The 20511-nt window shown below is 43.8% G+C and overlaps 1 protein-coding gene across 5 annotated transcripts; it reads left to right on the top strand.

The window, feature by feature from the left end:
* The first annotated feature begins 47 nt into the window (after positions 1–47).
* On the top strand, positions 48–19977 carry capn3a (calpain 3a, (p94)). 5 transcript variants are annotated; one of them, XM_061062344.1, is made up of 22 exons: positions 48–924; positions 1266–1335; positions 4180–4298; positions 4703–4836; positions 5702–5870; positions 6146–6229; positions 7148–7242; positions 7387–7464; positions 8846–9006; positions 9092–9261; positions 10228–10239; positions 10381–10589; positions 13044–13080; positions 14907–14984; positions 15167–15224; positions 16156–16229; positions 16667–16735; positions 17438–17516; positions 17662–17802; positions 18322–18380; positions 19086–19132; positions 19655–19977. In XM_061062344.1, the coding sequence occupies exons 1-21, from the start codon at positions 673–675 to the stop codon at positions 19110–19112; spliced, it is 2175 nt and encodes a 724-aa protein (XP_060918327.1). In that variant the 5' UTR covers positions 48–672; the 3' UTR covers positions 19113–19132; positions 19655–19977. The 5 variants fall into 5 exon arrangements, with proteins under 5 accessions (XP_060918327.1, XP_060918326.1, XP_060918328.1 ...); XM_061062343.1 differs by having other exon boundaries at positions 53–924; positions 19086–19977; XM_061062345.1 differs by having other exon boundaries at positions 59–924; positions 16156–16220; positions 19086–19977.
* Positions 19978–20511: the final 534 nt, after the last annotated feature.

Genomic DNA, 20511 nt, shown 5'->3' with positions numbered 1-20511 from the left:
AGGAAAATCATCAGATTAACCGTCTGATCAGTCCAACTGTTTTGTGATTCTCTTCTTTAAAGCGCTCTTTAAGACAGCGTGACACCTAAAGAGATCGTCTGTTGTGTTTAAGGTCGCCCATCAGACGAGATTGTAATGATGACTTTTCCGACAGGTGCTAAAAGTGGCCGGTGCTCCTCTCCGTGGCGTTAGCCTGCTGTGGTTATGCTGAGGCTGCTCAATGCTGAGCTCCATTGAGAACAGGTTTAAAGGGCTTGAATGCCTTCTGCTGAGGCAGGGCATCTACCGACCACTCTTTACATGCCCTCTGCCGCGGCCCGCTGGCCTTTGTGTCACCCAACAATGATGGCACCCGAACACCACAGCCGGGGAGAGAGCATTGTTCCCTCCAGCCAATGGGAGAGCAGCAAATAGACGTGCATGTAACGTGTGAGTGTCTGTGCGTTATGTGTGTGTACGGTAATGCAAAGGTGAATGCATGTGGACAGAATGCATCTTTCACACCGAGCTTTTGCATCGACTCTGTGACGAAGGGGAGAGGGGGACGTCACTCAAAGAAGGAGCCAATCACACTTTAGCTGTTTGGATTTATGCCAGCGTTTTCAGGCTCGTAAGACTGTAGTACAAGTTGCAAAAAGCCAGTTAGAAAAAAAAAAAGCCAGCTGAGACGAGATGCCGTACACACCGTCTGGATTTTTCTGTGACCGGCTGATCCGGGAACGAGAGAGGAGAGACGGGGAAGGGTCTCTGAACAAGCCCCTCCGCTTCAACGGCCAGGACTTCAGCGTCCTCAGACAGGAGTGCCTTCAGAGGAAGAGCCTGTTCGAGGATGACTCCTTCCCCGCCACCGTGGAGTCTTTGGGCTTCAAGGAGCTCGGACACAAGTCCAACAAGGTCAAGAACATCGTCTGGAAGAGGCCCAAGGTAGGAGGGGGATCAAAGTGTGGGACACATGTGGGAGGTTGGACGTTGATTTTGAGCATTCAAACCTGCATGGAAACTAACGTCTGCTGTGTGAGTTCACCTGATGGGATTCATTAACAGACAGATTGAAGTGCCTTTTGATAGGCTGGTGATTCTCACTTTCTGGTTTAATAATGGCTGTTAAATATCGAATGTTTGTGACCTATCTCAGTGTTTTCCAGAATCACAAGCACACACTCTGTCCTTTAACTCATCAGAGGATGTTTTAGGTGATAAGAGAACACCTGTTGGTCCTTTTTGTTTTTAAAGTTTAACTGTTTATTTTTTCTGACTTTCTGAAGGAAATCTGTGAAAACCCTCAATTCATCGTTGGAGGAGCCAGCAGGACAGACATCTGCCAGGGAGATCTGGGTAAATCTGCTTCTTCTTTTTTTTTAAGTCACAGTTTTGACACCTCAGCACCATCGAGCGTGTCCTCGTGGTCAGTGGACTCCATGCTTTGAACAGAATCCTGGTTTTGATCTAAATGAGGGAATGATCTTAAAGTGGAAAAGGAGAAACCTGTGTTTAAAGTAACCAGAGCCCTGTTTGTTTGGGTTGGACAATGCAGAAACTCAAATCTAAGCAAGTGTATTCATCGTCTAAAATATTCCTTTGGTCTTATTTGAAGCCACATTCATCTGACAAATCCCGACAAATATTCATTACATTTTTATTTCAAGATACATGAAGCGAAAAGACGAGGCCTGAACTGCTCGTAATATGTAAAAAACATTTTTAAAATTTGCCATTGGGGCTGAAAATTTTTACTTAATTGTCTTGAAATTAGATGTTTTTCCTGAACGAGTTAATCATCTCATTTCAGACATTTAATACGTAACATTTTCTGGCTCCATTGGCAGATATTGTGACAGAGCACAAACTCTGCCTTTATTTTATTTTTATATCTTCAAATATGTTTTTTCTGGACTTGTCAGCTGAATCTGGCTTAAAGTAATATATGTAGAAAATTCAGGGAAATACAGCGGCTCATGTTTGAGTAAAGTCTTGAAGTTGGATTTATCTCAACAGCAAAAAAAAAAAAGGATAAGGAATCAGATTAGATCAGGCACACGTTCTAGTCTTTGCTTTTATTTTGATGAAACTTTAAAGTTGTGGAGTTCGGATTACTTTGACTCCACTACTCGGATTACTTTAAACCCCGGATTCAGACTGGATGACAGGAACGTAAAGTGATAAAACTTTAAATGATAAAGTTTAAGCTTTAGACACTTTTTTTATATTTTGCGCTTTTATTTTGAAATTGTTAAATTTAGACAGAAGATTAAGTCGACGAAAAAATTGATTTCATCTCCATAAAATAGTTCACCTAAAAGTTTTGAGTGTAGAACCTACATTTTTTATTTAGAGTATCTGTAAGGACCTTTCAGTCTGTGTGGATTATGGCGCCCCCTTTGGACAGAGTTGGTAGTACGTAGTAACGTGTAGAGTACTGATAATCCAGGTGAAGAAATATTCAAGACCCCGTTGTTCCAACCAGGATCGGAAAGATGATGCTAATGACAGTAAACAGAAACTATCCAAACCCACTCCCCCTCTTCGTCTGCCTCCTGCCACACACACCTGAAGAGGTCAAATAAGGTCAAACCACGCCCACTGCGAAGTACCAGAAACGATATGAAACCCATTAAAGGAGCGAAACAAAAATAAATAATAAGCAGAGGTAAAATGACACATTATGAATCCTTCAGTCCGGATCATCCTGAGAGAGCGGGGCGCTAATTCAAACGGGTTACAGGGAGAAACTGAGAGGAAGCTCATAAAGTGTTCAAACAAAGCAACGATTTTACAAGTTAGTTCATATTTTAAGATTCTTTTTTTAAATATGTTGAACTAAAATGCTGCCTTGCTTCAGTGACAAGTAGAGAAGGTAAAAAATAAGATTTTAGCCGTTTAATCGTCTTAGAAAAATCACAAAAAAAGTGTCAATATCGAACATTTAGATCTACTTTAAAGCAGCCGCGAGGAGCTTTCAGTTTGTGTGGATTCTGGCGCCCCCTGTGGACAAAGTATGTAATGTTATGTTTGTCTTTGAATCACTCGTAATCCAGATTTGGTAATCCTTAAAAGGCTGTACCTGGATCAGTTTTTCTTTGAACAACTGGGTTAATAGTGAGCTGGATTACGTGATCCTGTGTGGGGAAAGTCTGAATCTAGATCCTCCAAAAAATTGATTTCTGGGGGCGCTGGTTGAACTCAGTTGGTAGAGCGACCTCTCATGTACGGAGGCTTCAGTCCTCGACGCACCGGCTGCAGGTGTGACTCCAGATTCTGACGCTGTTTTGTGCTCCTCATCCCCCTTTCTTGGATTTGGATTTGAAGCACTGTAGACGGAGAGTTTTTATTATTGTTGGCTTCAAAATAAACAGACGCTGGCCCCTGCTTGGTTTGAATTAGTAAGAACTTCCAGAACAACCTGAGTGAGACGACTCGATCTTAACTCAGCGTACCTGTCTTTACCTCGTAGATATTTAAAAAGGCGGAAAGTGTGGAGGTGTGTGTGATATGGAGTCAAATTTGGGGTGACAGAGTAGAAAACATCCAGGGCTCCACCCCCGCACACGGCCTCTCTCCGCCTGCAGCGCGGCCTCTGCATATTGTGCTTACTCTTTTGGAAGGGAATCCAGCCAGCAGCACTTCTCATTGTTGTTCTGTTCAGGTTGCAAATAAAAGGCACCAAAGGGGACAAAGGTCCTGGCAGACGCTGTCAAATGTTCCCTGTTGGAAAAAAAATCTTACATTGTTTTGCAGGGCTGACACACACACACACACACACACACACACACACCTGGACAATCAGAAAACACAGACGTCAGCACTCAGCCGAGGTCTCTTCCTCCTGCAAAAAAATTATAAATAAAAGTCCTGCAGAGAAGCTCATGTCTGTCTTTGGTTATGTGTTAAAGGCTAATATTCTAAAACTAGCATGATTTTGAAAGTAGCATTCCTTCAGTCTAACCCCGCCCCCTCCACTCTGTGCTACGTCAAAAGCCACGCCCCCTCACTTACAGTCCGAGGCACCAAAACGTTTAGTAGGTTCTTGTCTTTAATCACCAAAAGTTTTACTCAAACTCCTGCACACTGTCTACAATGCACAGAGACAGCGCCCTGAGGGACACCTCTGCTAACAGCGAGTTAGCTTTAGGTGTAACCTCTCTGCTGTATTAATCAAACTTATTCCTCGTCCTGGTGCAGGTGACTGCTGGTTGCTGGCTGCCATCGCCTGTCTCACCTTGAACGAGAAGCTTCTGTACCGCGTCATCCCTGAGGAGCAGAGCTTCTCCGAGGGCTACGGAGGAGTCTTCCACTTCCAGGTCAGAGACAAACACCTTCACATGTTTCCCCACTGCAAAGAACTGGATTCTGGTGTTTTGTTTAGTTTTCAGGAGGATAGAAATAAAGGTTCTGGAGGGCTTTGTAGGTGATAATAAGGAGTTTGAATGATGTCCGCACACACACTCAAATTTAAAATCTTCAAACATTTGTGCACTAAGAACCTGGTTAAAAAAACTCTGGCCGAGACAGAAAGCAGCACAATTTACAGAGTTTCACACAAACAACAAGCAGCCGCACAAACAAACACAAAACAGTGAAGTGTTAGACATGAAAAGACACGAGGCCAATAAGTGAGGTTTAAGATCAACTTTCTTCTTGAGGACGGGGGGTTGAAGGAGTAAGAATCTTAACGAGAGGTCTTTTTTCTCCTTCACTCTCTCAGTTCTGGCGTTATGGCGACTGGGTGGACGTTGTCATTGACGACCGCATCCCAACCTTCAACAACCAGCTGGTGTTCACAAAGTCGGCTGAGAGGAACGAGTTCTGGAGCGCCCTGCTGGAGAAAGCCTACGCAAAGTGAGACATGAACCTTTTTAGTTCTGTACTGGATGTTTTTCATGGAGGAACATCTAGAGAGATTCTGCAACAGTGCAGTCATAGAGCTTTAAAGGTCCAATCAGTGAGCTGTGTAGAGAGTGAGATGATAAAGGTATCTTACTATCTGATCATTAAGGAAACATGTTGAAGTGCTGGCTTCTCTGACAACAATGCAGCAGCCAGTATGTCCTCCTTCTAACTTTAGATTCTGGTCCTGAATGCTCTGGATTTGTTTGGACCAGAGAAGGTAGGCGCTTTTAAGACCCCCCCCCCCCCCACATGGCCGTTTTGGATGCCCCTCGGTTTTCCAGATATGAGAGCAGTTATCAGGTCAACAGGTGTTGCAGTGATGGAAGCGGGTCAAGAGAAGTGGTTCAGATAGAAGTGATTGTACCCGACCTAAAAAGCCTCTGCATGTTTCTAATAAGCTCCACGAGCAGAAACGTGCTCAAACTAGGATCAATATTGGAGATGCTTTTGAAAAATGGAGAGAGGTTAGAACACAGAAAGGTTTACAGACCCATGCAGAGCTGGATAAACACTGAAGCTTCAGAGTCCACCACATGGTGACCTGTGTGAGCATCAACTCTAGAGAGGAGGGGGGGGGGGGAAGACAGCTCTCTATGATGTTTAGAATTTAGACTGCAGTACTCATTTTAAACACTAGGGGGCAGAGTTACATACTGCTCCTTTAAGTGTCACTGGATCATCTGTTGTTAGTTTAGTGGACTACGACTAGAAGCAGGCAGGTCTTCTAGCTCTGATGTGTCATCGTGCTATTGTATATTTCTCTTCTTCTGTCTTCAACATGTCTAAATGACTGAGTTAAAATGTTTGCGTCCAGGCTGCATGGCTCCTACGAGGCCCTGAAGGGAGGAAACACCACCGAGGCGATGGAGGACTTCACCGGAGGAGTCACTGAGTTCTACGAGATGAAGGAAGCTCCCAAAGAGCTCTACAAGATCATGAAGAAAGCTCTGGAGAGAGGCTCGCTCATGGGCTGCTCCATCGATGTAAGCTTTGTTTTTCATTTCCTGTACACAGAGGGGATGTGGACTTTTATTTCAGGGTGAATCACCAAGCCTTTCCTACAATCAGATCAGGGGTTTGTAGAGGATGAAGTGAAGACAGAGATATCAAACTGAGCTCCTCTGGAGGGGAAGTTTGTCTGGTTTGTTACATCTGCAGACAAAGACAGAAGAATCCTCTAAAACCTTTAATCTAAGTTCAAATCATTCTTTATCGTCTCCTGTTTTTTCCTCTAAACTTGTGTTCTGTGTGTTTGTAGTCTCTGGTCCCGGCTCGCTTTGAGACTCGTACAGTGACCGGACTCGTGAAGGGACACGCCTACTCGGTGACGGCAGTGGAGGAGGTAAATCTTCATAAATACTCGCAGAGTTCATGTGTGTGCTGAAGGTCACTTTAGGTCTAAGAGAGAGATTCATTGGGTCTACCCATGCCGGGGTTGGCTCTGAAGAAAAGTGAAATTATAGCGTTGGAGGTAAGTACAAAAACGTCTATAACGTCAGACGGAGCCTGTGCCGATTATTGTTCCAAATAAAGCAAGATGCCGAGGTCGGAATCAAACCCACGGCACTCTGTACATGGGACGCACAGCATAATGTGCCCTGTGAATTAGATTTTTGCTGTTTTTTTATTCACAATGTTTCAAGCCTTGCTAAGAAGTGTGAGACATGGACAAAGTCTGTCACAGAGCAGGACGATGTTGTCTTTTTGAACAACGGACGTTTAACATGTGACAGTTTTTTTAAAGATGACGTTCCCCTCAAATATGTTTTTTAAATTCTCTTCGTCTACTCTTGTAATTTCTGTCTTTACAGAAAATGTGAAAACTGAGTAAAACTTTCTAAAACTAGCATGATTTTGAAAGTAGCATTCCCTCTGTGCTCCCTCTAAAGCCACGCCCCCTCACTTACATGCACGAGCGCCGTTGCTCCAGAAGCGGACTCAGCTCATGCTTAAAGTGTGAGCTAGAGCACGCTAGGGTCAGAGAACGAGCAGGGAGACAGGGAGGCGTGTGATTGGTTCATCAGATTGGTACCTCGTGGCAGACATTGGTTGAAGTTTTTACAGACTTACAAACTGATACAGATGATGGATTTTCTTTGTTCCTTTCTCAGAGAACCTGAGTTATTAATGTCCGTCAGGACCTAAAGACAATTTACACCAGAATCTAAAAAAGTGGATCTGGAGGAAATGACCAACCCTGCCTTTAAAGAAAAGAGAGTAGATACAGTCTCCACAACTTTGTGTTTTTTTTCTCCTGCAGTGTAAACCGTCTCAGCATAAAGACTCTAAAGTCCGCCTGGTGCGTCTCAGGAACCCGTGGGGTCAAGTCGAGTGGAACGGCCCCTGGAGCGACAAGTGAGGACGTTTTTTAACTAACTTTATAATTGAATCTTCAATCAGCTCTAATGATCTGTAACTGAGCCGGTAGAGCTCAATGAAGTGTTTATTTTTCATTTATTACAACATTGATGTCGATTCTTCACACCTCCTCCCCGACAGCTCGAAGGAGTGGGGCACGCTCTCCAAGACTGAGAAGGAGAAGCTGCAGCATCAGAGCGCTGAGGACGGAGAGTTCTGGTCGGTCAGATTGTTTTACAGTTTCTGCTGCGAGTGTGAAATGAATAACTGACCCCGTGTGTGTCTGCTGATAAATGAGACTTTAATCGGCTCAGAGGCGAGACACGTTTAACTATGGAGGACATTTATGTTTAGAAAAGAGCTTCTAATCTGTTTTAGCAGCAGGCCAGCGCCATGTTTTGTATGTTGTGTTTCAACGCTTCATCACACATTCTGCTTTGAAACTTGGCATTTACAGAACTCCACACGGTCAGAGACTCTGAAAGGGAGTGTTGTAGTTCTCGAAATAAGACCGTATCGAGGCCACTTTTTGAAGGCCTTGGTCTCGTCTCGGAATCAAAAGCATTTAAACTCAGTCTTGTCTCGGTCTCAGACTGGGCGGACCCCAGATTTAAAATCCAGACCACCACTGATCAGCTATTTCTCCACGTCTTTACTGAGATCAGAAGGAAAACTCCTAAAAGAACTAATAACTTCAAGTCATTTGTAGTTTGATTTTTATCTCCTGGTTCTGGTTGCAACCTCCCCTGTGTTACCGTCTAGGTGAGAGACACGCCCCCTAAACACAAGATGAGGATTTTTAAGTGATGTTTATGGTCTTGGTCTCCTATCAGTGCAGATTTTGGGACAGGGCCAAAGTCTTAGAGGATGCTGTCTGGCGCTGAAAGGCGTCTGATCCAACCTTCACAACAGGGTCCTAAGTCTCTGACTAGACTCTTCTCCTCTGTCGCCCCCCGGTGGTGGAATGAACTTCCAAACTCTATGTGATCTGCAGAGTCCCTCTGCACCTTTAAGAAAAAGCTAAAGACCCAGCTCTTTCATGAATACCTACTAACTTAATGATGATGGTCTCCATATTATTGATGATGATGATGGTAGTGACGATGGTTTTTGTTTGATAACAACGACTTATAAGATGGTTTCTATACTGATTAGAGCTCTCAAGAACTGCCCTCAATGTTGTGCTTTGCCTCTGGTCACTTCCTGTCAGCACCTGTGTGTCCAATCAGACTCAAAGCTGATCGTTTGCTCTTACTGACATTGTTCTCTTTTTTCTAGATCCTTGCTTGTGTTGTTCTTACTCTCTGATGTACGTCGCTTTGGATAAAAGCGTCTGATAAGAGAATTGTAGAATGCTGAGCGAACCTGAGGAAGCTACAGTCGAAATGCGCTGTTCACTCTCCTTAAAGTGACAGTAAAGTCATTTTCACATGCCACGGTTTATTTATTTTTTATATATTAAATGTTCCTGCAAACAACCGGGACCTGAGGACAAGGGTCGGCTGTGCACCGGGTCTAGAGAGAATTAGAAACTGTGCTGAAAAGCCTGATTTAAAAGATGATATTCTGCATGTCCTGATCTTTTCCACGCACACCGCAGGATGTCGTTCGAGGACTTCAAGAAGAACTACACAAAGATCGAGATCTGTAACCTCACCCCGGACGCCCTGGAGGACGATAAGATCCACAAGTGGACGGTTTCTGTGAACGAGGGTCGCTGGGTGCGAGGCTGCTCGGCCGGCGGCTGCAGGAACTACCCAGGTAAAAGTGTTTTATTCTTCCTGACGAGATTTAAACTGAAACACAAAGTAGAACTAAAAGTACTCTCTCTCTCCATGTCCTGCAGACACTTTCTGGACGAACCCTCAGTACCGCCTCCGTCTGCTGGAGGAGGACGACGACCCCGAGGACAACGAGGTGGGCTGCACCTTCGTCGTGGCTCTGATGCAGAAAAACAGGAGGAAAGAGCGAAAGATGGGCGCCAACCTGTTCACCATCGGATTCGCCATTTATGAGGTCAAGGGATGATTTCACTGACTTGATGATTGATTGATTGAAAGGACTTTATTGTCTGAAATGTGTCGTCAATCACAGCGGCTCCATATGCAACATAAAAACTAAAGACCAGACACAAAGAAACCAACATTTGATGCAACATCCGAACACCAAACTGATATTTTATTCTGAAACTCAGAGTTCAGAAATGAGAAGTCACATCTAACATTTATTCTCATGACATAACTGTTAGAAATATTCATCTCAGAGCCCATCTGGCCTTTTTATTCTGAGCACCAGCGTCTTATATCAACAGTTCAATCAAAAGCGCAGCGTCTTTTACGAGCACTGTGAGCTGAAACTCTTTAAACTTCTCAGAAAGGCGCTGCTGATGTCAGCGACACAATGACTGATATTCTCAGTATTTTTGTCTCCTTCCGATCGAGCCCTGTAACCACATCCTCCTCGCTCAGTGTCCAGACAAAGCAGGAGGATAAACATTGACTGTTTCAGGGCTCAGGTAGCGTAGTGGTTGGTGCACCCGCCCCATGTGCAGAGGCTGTAGTCCTCCAAGCGGGCGACCCGGGCTTGAGCCCGGATGTCCTGCATATCGTTCCCCACTCTCTCTCTCACAAAAGAAATAGATAAATAAAAACATCGACTGTTTGATGCTCATACAGAAGGAAAGAAACGATCTCAAATATTAAACATGCAGTAAAAAGTGTCGGTCATACAGCGGCGGCTTTTAAAGGACCGTTGTCATAGAGACAAGAAGAACGTGCAGCACTTTTATTCTCAGCACACAAACGCTCACTCAGCGCTTTTCTGCATGAGAAGAAAACACTAAAGTGGACACAGGGACTTTTGCAGCAGAAATCTTCTTCTGTCTGATTTGTTCCGTCATCATTGAAATCTATCTTTTTAAGGGTAAACAGGAAACATCTTTGAAATGATTCAAACACTGACTTTGTCTTTGTCTCTCTGCAGGTTCCAAAGGAGGTAAGATAGATGTCGGCGGTGTCCGTCGAGCTGCAGTTTTCAAGTTATTTACATCCTTTGATTTGCATTTTTTTTATCATCATCACCGTCTTCCCCCTCAAAAGTCTGTATGACTTGTTTTTGACCTTCTCCTCCTCCTAGATGCACGGCAACAAGCAGCACATGCAGAAAGACTTCTTCCTCTTCAACTCCTCCAAAGCGCGCTGCAAGTCCTACATCAACCTGCGCGAGGTCACCCAGCGCTTCCGCCTGACGCCCGGGGAGTACGTCATCGTCCCCTCCACGTACGAGCCTCACCAGGAGGGCGAGTTCATCCTGCGAGTCTTCTCTGAAAAGAGGAACACCTCAGAGTGAGTGGGTGAGGGCGGTCAGGGGGGGGCTGCAGGGGGGGCGGCGGGGCTGCAGGGGGGTCGGGTTAAAATAATGCTTTTAAAGTTAGAAATGTTTGACAGTAGAATATTTTATGATGTTCTTTGTTTGTTTGTAGGGCTGGGTATTAAATCGTAACTTTCAGCAGGGACATTTCTATATTAGAGGAAATTCAGCCGTTAAAAAAGAGTCGTTAAAATTCCAGTCAAGATAAAATAAACTTTAATGCGTTTTTCTCCAATTGGATCGCACAAGAAGTTGCAGCAGTGATAAGTTAGTGCTACAACTAGAGCTCAAACATACTAGATAAAAAAACTCTTCTTCTGCTACTGATGTCAAACAATGGAAGCCTGTCGAAATTATCCTCTGAAAATAACTCTGTGAGTCATGACTGTCTACAATGGGTGTAACACCCGAGTCCCACTGTCTGTGATGTTTTCAGAGTTTTCAGAGTCCTATCTTCACTTTGTTTACATCGCCAGGACGGCCGGCTGACTCCTCCCCTCGTGTATAAAAGTTGTTTAATTGAGGGACTAGAGAAAAGAAGAATAACATACTGTACTCACTGCTTAACTGTGTTTCTAGATCACGCTCATTTCAGGTAAATTTACATGCAGTGTGAAGATACGAGCATAATAAAGATCACTAGCATTAGCATGCTAACACAACAATGCAGCGCGAGTTGTTTTGGTTTCATGCTGGTGCTCAAGGGCGACATCTGCTGGATCAAAAAATCACATATAAAGCCTTTAAAAACGAGTATTGCAAAATAGTTTTAAGGCTTTTTGGGCCGATAACAACGTCGATTTTGGGGAGAAAAAAAATCTCATACCGATACCTTTCTTAGATCTATGTTCTATCTGTAGAGATAGATATAAATATACACATTTATTGTGTTGATCCAACACTTGTGGAAAAGATTTATAATGAAGACAAGACGGTCACTCAATTGGAAAGTAACTGAGCATCACCGCTTGACACTCTGGAGAGTGATGTTTGTTGTAATCTATCTAGCGCCCTCTGCTGGTGAACGAGAACTGCTAGTGTGAATAAAATGAAACTCAAATTAAATTCTATTTGACTGAATTAATCGAGTAGATAGATAGATAGATAATACTTTATTGTCAGACGTAGTCTGAAATTTGCCTTGCGTCACAGCGGCTCCGTTTGCGGCACAACAATTAAGACAGGAAACAAAGATACAAACATTTGACACAACACTCAAGATATAAACATTTGAAACGGCAAACAAATGCCCAGAGGCCCTAAACGTGCTTTGGTCGAGGATTCAGCTCCACATTCAATTTTAGGATTGATTGGTGAACAAAAGAGTGTTTCAGTCTGACCTTATTAAAACGTGGGACCCTGTATCTCCAGTTTGATGGTAATAGTTCATACTCTGTGTTCAGGGCGTGGTCAGGGTCAGAGGCGATGCAGTTAGCCAGTAATATCTATCTATATATATATATATATATATATATATATATAGAGTAATCTCTGAGATAAAATTAGCCGATAGTCCCTGGATATATCGGCCGATATTATCGTCCGGCTGATTAATCGGTCGAGCTTTAACTCTCACCTCGGTCATTTAGGAATCAATACCCAGCCCTGCTTGTTTGATTTAGAGCAGCTGCATGATGGATTTCTGCAGATGTAGAGTTTTACGGTGTCTGTTCAGATTTTGTTTTACAGTGCAGGTTTGTGTGCTTGTTGATGAGGGTGGGCTTTCTGTCGGGGGTTGCTTGGTGGGTGGGACACAAACCAACAAGAACAAACAATTTTAACGGCGATTTGATTTGTAGAACTGGAAGAAATCGGCCCCAGTTCGAAGCTGTTATGGAATCTTTTTTAGGACAAGCGACTTCAGATTCTGGCGTTCACCGGTAAACTTTCAAAATGTTCAATACTCAACAAACATCCAGCCCCCCCCCCCCCCTCCCCATCCCATCCCATCCTCCAACACCCCCCCCCCCCCCCCAACCTGCCGCCCGGGGAAGGACCAGCCAGAGCCAGCCTGATGGACGGGGAACCTGGATGGGCTTTGACTGACCGAACATGGCTTTAGATTTAACCTCCTTTAATCCCAAGTTATCTTAGAATAATTCATTTACAAGGTCACTTATACCGTGTTGAGTCCAGAGTGTGAACTCAAGAAGAAGACTCCTACAGCAAAATCAGACCAATCAGGAGGAAACCTCTTGAGTGGAAGACGCTCCAGGTGGTAGTGAACTAACACGTTTTCTCCACAGCTTCATCATTTAGCTGTGTTTTTTTTAGTCCTGAGTGAGTATGGGACTCTAACCTCTGAATGATGTCATGACTTAAGTCACCGAGCTCTTACCCGGCTCTGGTAACGACAGACGAGTGCAGATGTGGTCCAAATGAGATGTTGTTGTAACCATGGTGACTGCTGTTTGTTCGTCTTCACTCAGGGAGATAGAGAACAGGATCGAGGCCGATCATCCAGTGGTAAGTGTTGTTTGTTTTTTTATTGTCATGACTTTAAAAAGTAGGATTCAAATGCTTGGAAACAAACTGGTCAATGATTCAGACCAGAGCAAACGATCTATAGGTGTGAAAACGCTCTACGGCTAAGCGGTGTATCGGAAGGGAAAAGCAAAAAAATGTCACGCTGGTTTTCCCTCGTGCAAATTGTAGTAGCAAGTGACTCAACTGAGGTTCGTCTGAAAAGATGTAGAACAATGTGATTGACTTCCAATATCCTAGAAACGTTTTAGAAAGACACGCCCCTTTTGGACCAAAGTTTCCTGGAACTTTTATTTCCAGGGACTCGCCTTTGCAGAGATCTTCCCTGAGTCAGTAACCCCCAAGGTCCCTGTTGGAAAGTCCACCCCCCCCCCAGCAGGGTCTTTTTTAGGGGAAGATCTGTTACCCCAGAACTCAATTTTAGACCCTGGTTCCTGCGGTGGAAATGCACATAAGGTGTTTTCGGACCAAATAGCAACTAACCACTAGGGAGTTCCCTGAGAACTATTTCTGTCTGTATTCGCACCGCCATGGTACCTACTCTGAAGCAGGAGCTAAAATGGTTCCTATAAACAAGGTTCTAGAAACTAAAATAGTTCATAGTTCCTGTGGTGCAGAATCAGGGGGAGGGTTCCAACAGTTCCTAGAAAAAGTTCCTGCGGTGAAAATGCACATAGTACCTCAAAAGGTCCCTAGTTCTGGGGGAAATTTCCTGCGGTTATCTGTTACTCCAGAACTAAATTGTAGACCCTGGTTCCTGCGGTGGAAATGCACATAAGGTGTTTTCGGACCAAACAGTTCTGGGGGACATTTTGAAGAGCTACTAACCACTATGGAGTTCCCTGAGAACTATACACCGTGGAGACATCTTTTCTGTCTGTACTCGCACCGCCATGGTACCTACTCTGAAGCAGGACCTGAAAAGGTTCCTCTAAACGAGGTTCTAGGAACTAAAATAGTTCCTGTGGTGCAGAATCAAAAAAAAATGGGGAGGGTTCCAACAGTTTCTAGAAATATAAAAAAGTTCCTGCGGTGAAAATGCACATAGTACCTCAAAAGGTCCCTAGTTCTGGGGGAAAGTTCCTGTCGTTATCTGTTACCCCAGAACTAAATTTTAGACCCTGGTTCCTGCAGTGGAAATGCACATAAGGGGTTTTCGGACCGAACAGTTCTGGGGACATTTTGAAGAGCAACTAACCTCTAGGGATTTCCCTGAGAACTATACACAGTGGAGACATCTTTTCTGTCTGTACTCGCACCGCCATGGTACCTACTCTGAAGGAGGAGCTAAAAAAGGTTCCTCTAAACGAAGTTCTAGGAACTAAAATAGTTCATAGTTCCTGTGGTGCAGAATCAATTAAAAAAAGGGGAGGGTTCCTACAGTTCCTAGAACTATGAAAAAGTTCCTGCGGTGAAAATGCACATGGTACCTCAAAAGGTCCCTAGTTCCGGGGGAAAGTTCCTGCGGTGGAAAAGGGGCTATAATCAAATTAGACAAACGTTCTAAGGCACTCTGTTTTTAAATGTTCAAATCACTGTTATGACGTCAAAACAAACCCCTGACATGTTTCTGCATCAAAGGGATCTCATAAAAACATTTTCTTTGGATATTCCAACCAATGGGAAGGTTTGATGTCTGAACACATCAGATCTGTTTAAGTTTAAATGTATGGAGCTGCAGTTTATGCGTCCCTCTCTAAACGCTCCTGAAGCATTTAGATTCTCACATGGTCGATGTCCTCGCTTCTTTCTCCTCTCACATCTTCTCCCTCTTGTCTCTCCATCTCGCTCATCTCATGACGTTTCAGCCGGCGCCGGCCTCGGCGGGGGAAGAGAGCGAGGAGGACCAGCAGTTCAGGACGATTTTTCAGGAAATAGCCGGTGAAGTGAGTACGCCTGAGTACAGAGAAACCAGGATGAGATGACTGACAGATGAATAACAAATGTGCATTTTGAGTTTCAGCTGAAGACGGTAACTTTGGTGATTTCTTCCATGTTTTAAAGACGCTTCCTCTCTTCTTCTTCTTCTTCTTCTTCTTCTGTTTCCCTTTCCGTTTATCGCTCACAGGAAATGGAAATCACAGCCAACGAACTGAAAAATGTTCTCAACAGAGTGATCACCAAACGTGAGTCTACAGAGATCACTTATTTACTCCATCTTCTTCATGTTAAGCTCTTCTCTTCGTTAGTTTAAAAACTGCAGAAGGAACAAAATAAAATAAAAAAGATGAAAGGTTGTTTTGGAAACCATAGTAGAGCGGTTTATATCCGATCATTTGAAGCTGGATCCAAAGACAGCTGGACCTGGTTGAAGATCTAGAAGACCCCCCCCTCACATCAGGGACACAACGGGGATAGTCTCCCCCTGTGAGGTGCATGTGTGAGCGACCAGATCAGGAACATTTCAGGAGCAGTCGTCCTGAAATAATCTTGATATTTTCAGGAGCATGCAGCTTAAGAAATGTAATAAAAGGTCAAATGTGCCAAAGTGGCTCGTGATGTCTAACAATCAAAATCACTGAATAATAATAATACATTTTATTTGAAGGCGCCTTTCAAAACTCTCAAGGTCACCTTACAGAGCAGAGATAAAAACAACAAAGTAACAACACAACGATAAAATTAACATTAAAAACACAGAAAACACAAATGTACAGGATGTAGAGGAGTTATGAGACCGGGTGGAGAATGATCAGACTGAATGTTTAAAAAGATGTGTTTTGAGATGAGATTTGAAAATGGAGAGAGAGTCGATATTACGGATTTGTGGTGGGAGGGAGTTCCAGAGGTCAATATAAATGAATCCCTGCAGATGTACGTTAAACTATATCCATATGTTTTCTGTACGAGCGTGCACATTTGTTTTCACTCTTTCTGCAGAGTTCAGTCCTAAATTACAAAACAAACAAAACAACTATTCTCTCTTCTGCCCGGCTGCAGCTCCATGTCGCTTCATGTTTACTATCTGTTGTGATGCATCTTCCTCAATAAGCATGATAAATTGTAATTGTTGATGGAGATGTTTGGACGCCTCTGACCCCGTGTCTCCCCGTACAGATAAGGACCTGAACACAGAGGGCTTCAGCCTGGAGAGCTGCAGGAGCATGATTGCTCTGATGGACGTATCCTTTGTATCGAGTGCATCGGGCTGGCTGTGTTGTCTGTAGGAGGCACACCCTGCCGAGACCCCTGGCAGGGTCTGTGATGGACGCTCAGAGGGCACGAGGCCTCCTTTTCACCACTTCTGAATAGTTATGATGTTTTGTCGGATAGCAGACTGTTGCTGTGCGTAATCAGCCAATCAGAATCAAGTATTCCACACATAGTTATATCACATGTTGAGTCTGACCTCTGAATGTGTGTTTACAGTGAAAAATGAAAGCTGAGGTCATGATGAGGAGAATCACTTTATGGGACGGCCAATATTTATAAATAATCTTTTCTTGAACGTGACACTGAAATAATGTTTTAGTTTTCCTGAAATGCCGTTTTTGACACCTTTTCTCTTTTTTGAGTGAACGTTGACTTAATGTGTCCGAAGGTTTTGGTCTTGACTGTTTGTGTTCAGATGGACGGGACGGGTCGACTCAATCTCCAGGAGTTCAGACATCTGTGGAATAAAATCAAACAGTGGCAGGTGAGTTCACACCTACTCGTCCTGACTCCCCCTCGGGGCTCCTTCAAACGCCACGCCTACCACACACATGCACGAGCTCGCTCTCATTGGCTTTTGTGGGTATTCAGCCCGATCTGGAATCATAAATATTAAACATGTCTGGTTCTAAATCCACTCTGATCCTGTATTTGATCATGTCTATAAACCCCTCTATTTCAGCCCTGCTCAGAACAGGCTGTTTCTGTGTCTGTACCTTTAAATATGTAAATGAGCTGTGTCTGACCACGCCCCCTCTCTGGAAGGGCTTGGGTGTACTCGGTGCTTTCTCGCTCCATGTCCTATTGTTTACGGTGAGAAGGCAGACTCAGAGGGCAGAACAAACACCTAGCTGTGGGAGTGTCACCCACCTGGGGGAGGGGCTACTGCCCTTTGTGATGTCACGAAGGGAAACTCTCCAAACAGCCTGTTTGAGCACACATTTTCTGAAAAGTGGAGCAGGTGAAAGACGGAGAGGATGGACTTTTCTCATCATTGGGGGGTTTGTAGACGGACTAGAGACACATGTTAGAGTTAGAGGAACATGGAGAAGTGTGTTTTACAGAATATGAGACCTTTAAGTAAGTTTAAAAAAAGTTAGCGGTGCTCGTCTCTGTGTTGTTGCTTCTTTCACTGACGTAGCAGATCGAGGTACTTAAACTCTTCTTTCACGTCTCTGTGTGTCAGGGAATCTTTAAGCACTATAACGCCGACCAGACCGGCACCATCAACAGCTACGAGATGAGGAACGCCGTCAACGATGCAGGTGAGCTTTTCAAAATCAGCAGCGATGGATTGAAGAGCTTTCATAACGAGACGTTTTGCATGCTGTGTGTGTGTGGCTCAGTAGGATTCTTTCGATGAACTGACAGCTTTGAACTCATCCTCTAAATCTTCTTGTCACTGTACAGTCATGTGTCTTGTGTCCCGCTCAGGCTTCCGTCTCAACAACCAGCTGTACGACATCATCACCATGCGCTACGCTAACGAGAGCATGAACATCGACTTCGACAGCTTCATCAGCTGTCTGGTCCGGCTCGAAGCCATGTTCAGTAAGTCAGTGCCTCACATGAATAAAGCTTCCACACATACGACTTGTGTAAATCAGTGGACTTCTTGTGATGAAAGATGGAACAGAAAACTCAAAGTACTTTAGTCTTTTTTGATTCTCTGATTTTTTTAAATTTTCAAAATCCAAAACAAAAAACTTTTAGACATTTTTAGACACTTCAAATCCATTATTACCCCTTTAAATTTTTGAAGATTATTTCCTTTTTTAATATAGATGGAAATGGAAATAACAGGAGCAAAATGTCCTGTTTCCACAATGTTCAACATGAGCTGCATGTGTGAACGCTAACTGACTTTATCTGGACTTTTTGCCAGCCTGCCTCATAATATTCTGTGTGAAGTCAGGGTGAGATGATGTGAGAACGCAGCAGGAAAAATGTTTTAGGAAGATTCACCTCGACCTGTCAAAGTATTATATTGAATTCTTCTGTTGCTCTGTGATGACGAGCTGCATCATCGTTAAGTCTGGGATGAAGTGTGACCTGTTTCTCTCTCTCCAGGGGCGTTCCAGGCCTTTGACCAGGATGGAGATGGTACCATCAGACTCAGTGTCCTGGAGGTAAGAGATCAAAATGTTCCTGCTCAGAAAGTGATGAGATTCTTGCAGCAGAGGGGGGCCGTTCAAAAACAAGTGTTTGAAATGTTGTTCACCTCAAAGCATGCATTTATAACTCTGCAACATGATTTAGTTATTTGGGCATTCACTCGGCCCACGATTTATGTGCTCCCTTTGCACGACCTGAGAGCTCACACTGCACGAGTTAAATCAGGACGGAGCATTCACAGCTGTCATTAGAAAAACTCCCACATGAGGGAGGTTGAAGTCAGATCTTTGTACATCAGTCATCAAATCCACAGCTCAAACTCACACTCTCTCTCTCTCTCTCTCTCTCTCACACACACATCACCTAAAAGCAGTTATCAGGTCAACAGGTGTTGCAGTGATGGAAGCGGTCAAGAGAAGTGGTTCAGATAGAAGTGATTGTACCCGACCTAAAAAGCCTCTGCATGTTTCTAATAAGCTTATAAGGGATTTAGACTGCAGTACCCATTTTAAACACTAGGGGTCAGAGTTACATTCTGCTCCTTTAACCACTCAGACAGTTTCTCAAAGGCGGGTGCGTACATGTAGGAGAGATGATAAGGTCTTCTTGATGACTGATCCAAACAATCGGGTATATCTCAAACTGTAGGACATCCCAATCGATTATTTCTTCTGCTTCTTCTTTTTTTTTCTCTCTCTGTCCTCTCTCTTTTTCTGCAGTGGCTCCAGTTGACCATGTACGCCTGAAATGTGGCGTCTTCTCCCAGGTGAGCTCCTCCTCCCCCCGCTCGAGGATCAGACCTGCCAGCCTTTACCTCAAATATTCAGTGTGCCCGATCGTCGTTCGCTCTCATCCACTTCACCTCCAGACCTCCGCTCTCTCTCTCTCTCCTCCAAGATGTTCACCACGCTTCCTCCTTTTCTCTGCTCTTCTTCTTCTTTCTCTCTTCAGTCTTCATTTTCAGTCATGAGCCTTTTTTAAAGACACTATGGTACTTTTCTCAGGCATCAAACACACAAAACCTCTTTTTTTTCTGTCACAATACCTCACAGAGCTCCTTCTCCCGCCTCCTCGTGTTCTCCTCGGTACTCTATCTGTTTTCAACGCAGTGACTTGGAGCTGCTTATTCTGATTTTACAAATAAACATTTTTCTGTAGGGACTCCCCGGGGGCCTCCTGAGCAAAAAGAGAAACTCTCTCCACAGATGTTTTTTCTTTTTAATCACCTGTTTTTTTGTGGATTTAACGATCCAGCTTGAATCTGTCACTTTTGCTCCCCCGAGCTCAGGCGTCTTTAATTCATCGAAAAGTTCAAGTCGACGGGACCCCGACATCCCACCATCCCCCGACATCGCCCCCTCCGACTCGTGTCCAGTCTTAGCAGCCTTCACGTGGATGGATGAGATTCAAGAACCAAACTGTGGAGCTGACGAGTTTTTATTTAACAGAGACGTTCGTGGTTCAAAATGTGGATTTACAGAATATGGCTAACGGGTTGGACTGCGGCTTTTTTGTGATTTTATTTTTTTTTCTTATTAAGGCTTTGGTCAAATGAGTGTAATGCATTTTTAAATATTTTAACCAAAATAAATAAATGTGTAGTTGTTGGTGTGACTGTGTTACAAGTACATTTAATGTCTCCTCATGGTCACCTCTCATTTATCTGAAACAGTGAAAACCCTCATTTCAGCCTCTGCTGCTGTCTCTTTAAAGACTTTGTGATTTTTTTTGATCCAGCAGATGTCGCCCTTGAGCACCAGCATGAAACCAAAACATCTTGCGCTGCATTGTTGTGTTAGCATGCTAATGCTAGTGATCTTTATTATGCTCGTATCTTCACACTGCATGTAAATTTACCTGAAATGAGCGTGATCTAGAAACACAGTTAAGCAGTGAGTACAGTATGTTATTCTTCTTTTCTCTAGTCCCTCAATTAAACAACTTTTATACACAAGGGGAGGAGTCAGCCGGCCGTCCGGGCGATGTAAACAAACTGAAGATAGGACTCTGAAAACTCTGAAAACATCACAGACAGTGGGACTCGGGTGTTACACCCATTGTAGACAGTCATGACTCACAGAGTTATTTTCAGAGGATATACTTGATTTATACATTTAAGAGTGAAAAATCACATAGAAAGATTTT

Source organism: Labrus mixtus, chromosome 18, assembly GCF_963584025.1.
Source record: "Labrus mixtus chromosome 18, fLabMix1.1, whole genome shotgun sequence".
In the NCBI taxonomy this organism is placed as follows: domain Eukaryota; kingdom Metazoa; phylum Chordata; class Actinopteri; order Labriformes; family Labridae; genus Labrus; species Labrus mixtus.
This window is presented reverse-complemented; position numbering and strand designations above follow the sequence as displayed.

Bases quoted from the DNA above. Each gene is read 5' to 3' on its own strand.
- capn3a (XM_061062344.1), top strand. From the start codon at position 673: ATGCCGTACACACCGTCTGGATTTTTCTGTGACCGGCTGATCCGGGAA. The intron at 13,081-14,906 runs GTAAGTGTTGTT...ATGACGTTTCAG, and splicing joins TCGAGGCCGATCATCCAGTG to CCGGCGCCGGCCTCGGCGGG. The intron at 17,517-17,661 runs GTGAGCTTTTCA...GTCACTGTACAG, and splicing joins GAACGCCGTCAACGATGCAG to TCATGTGTCTTGTGTCCCGC.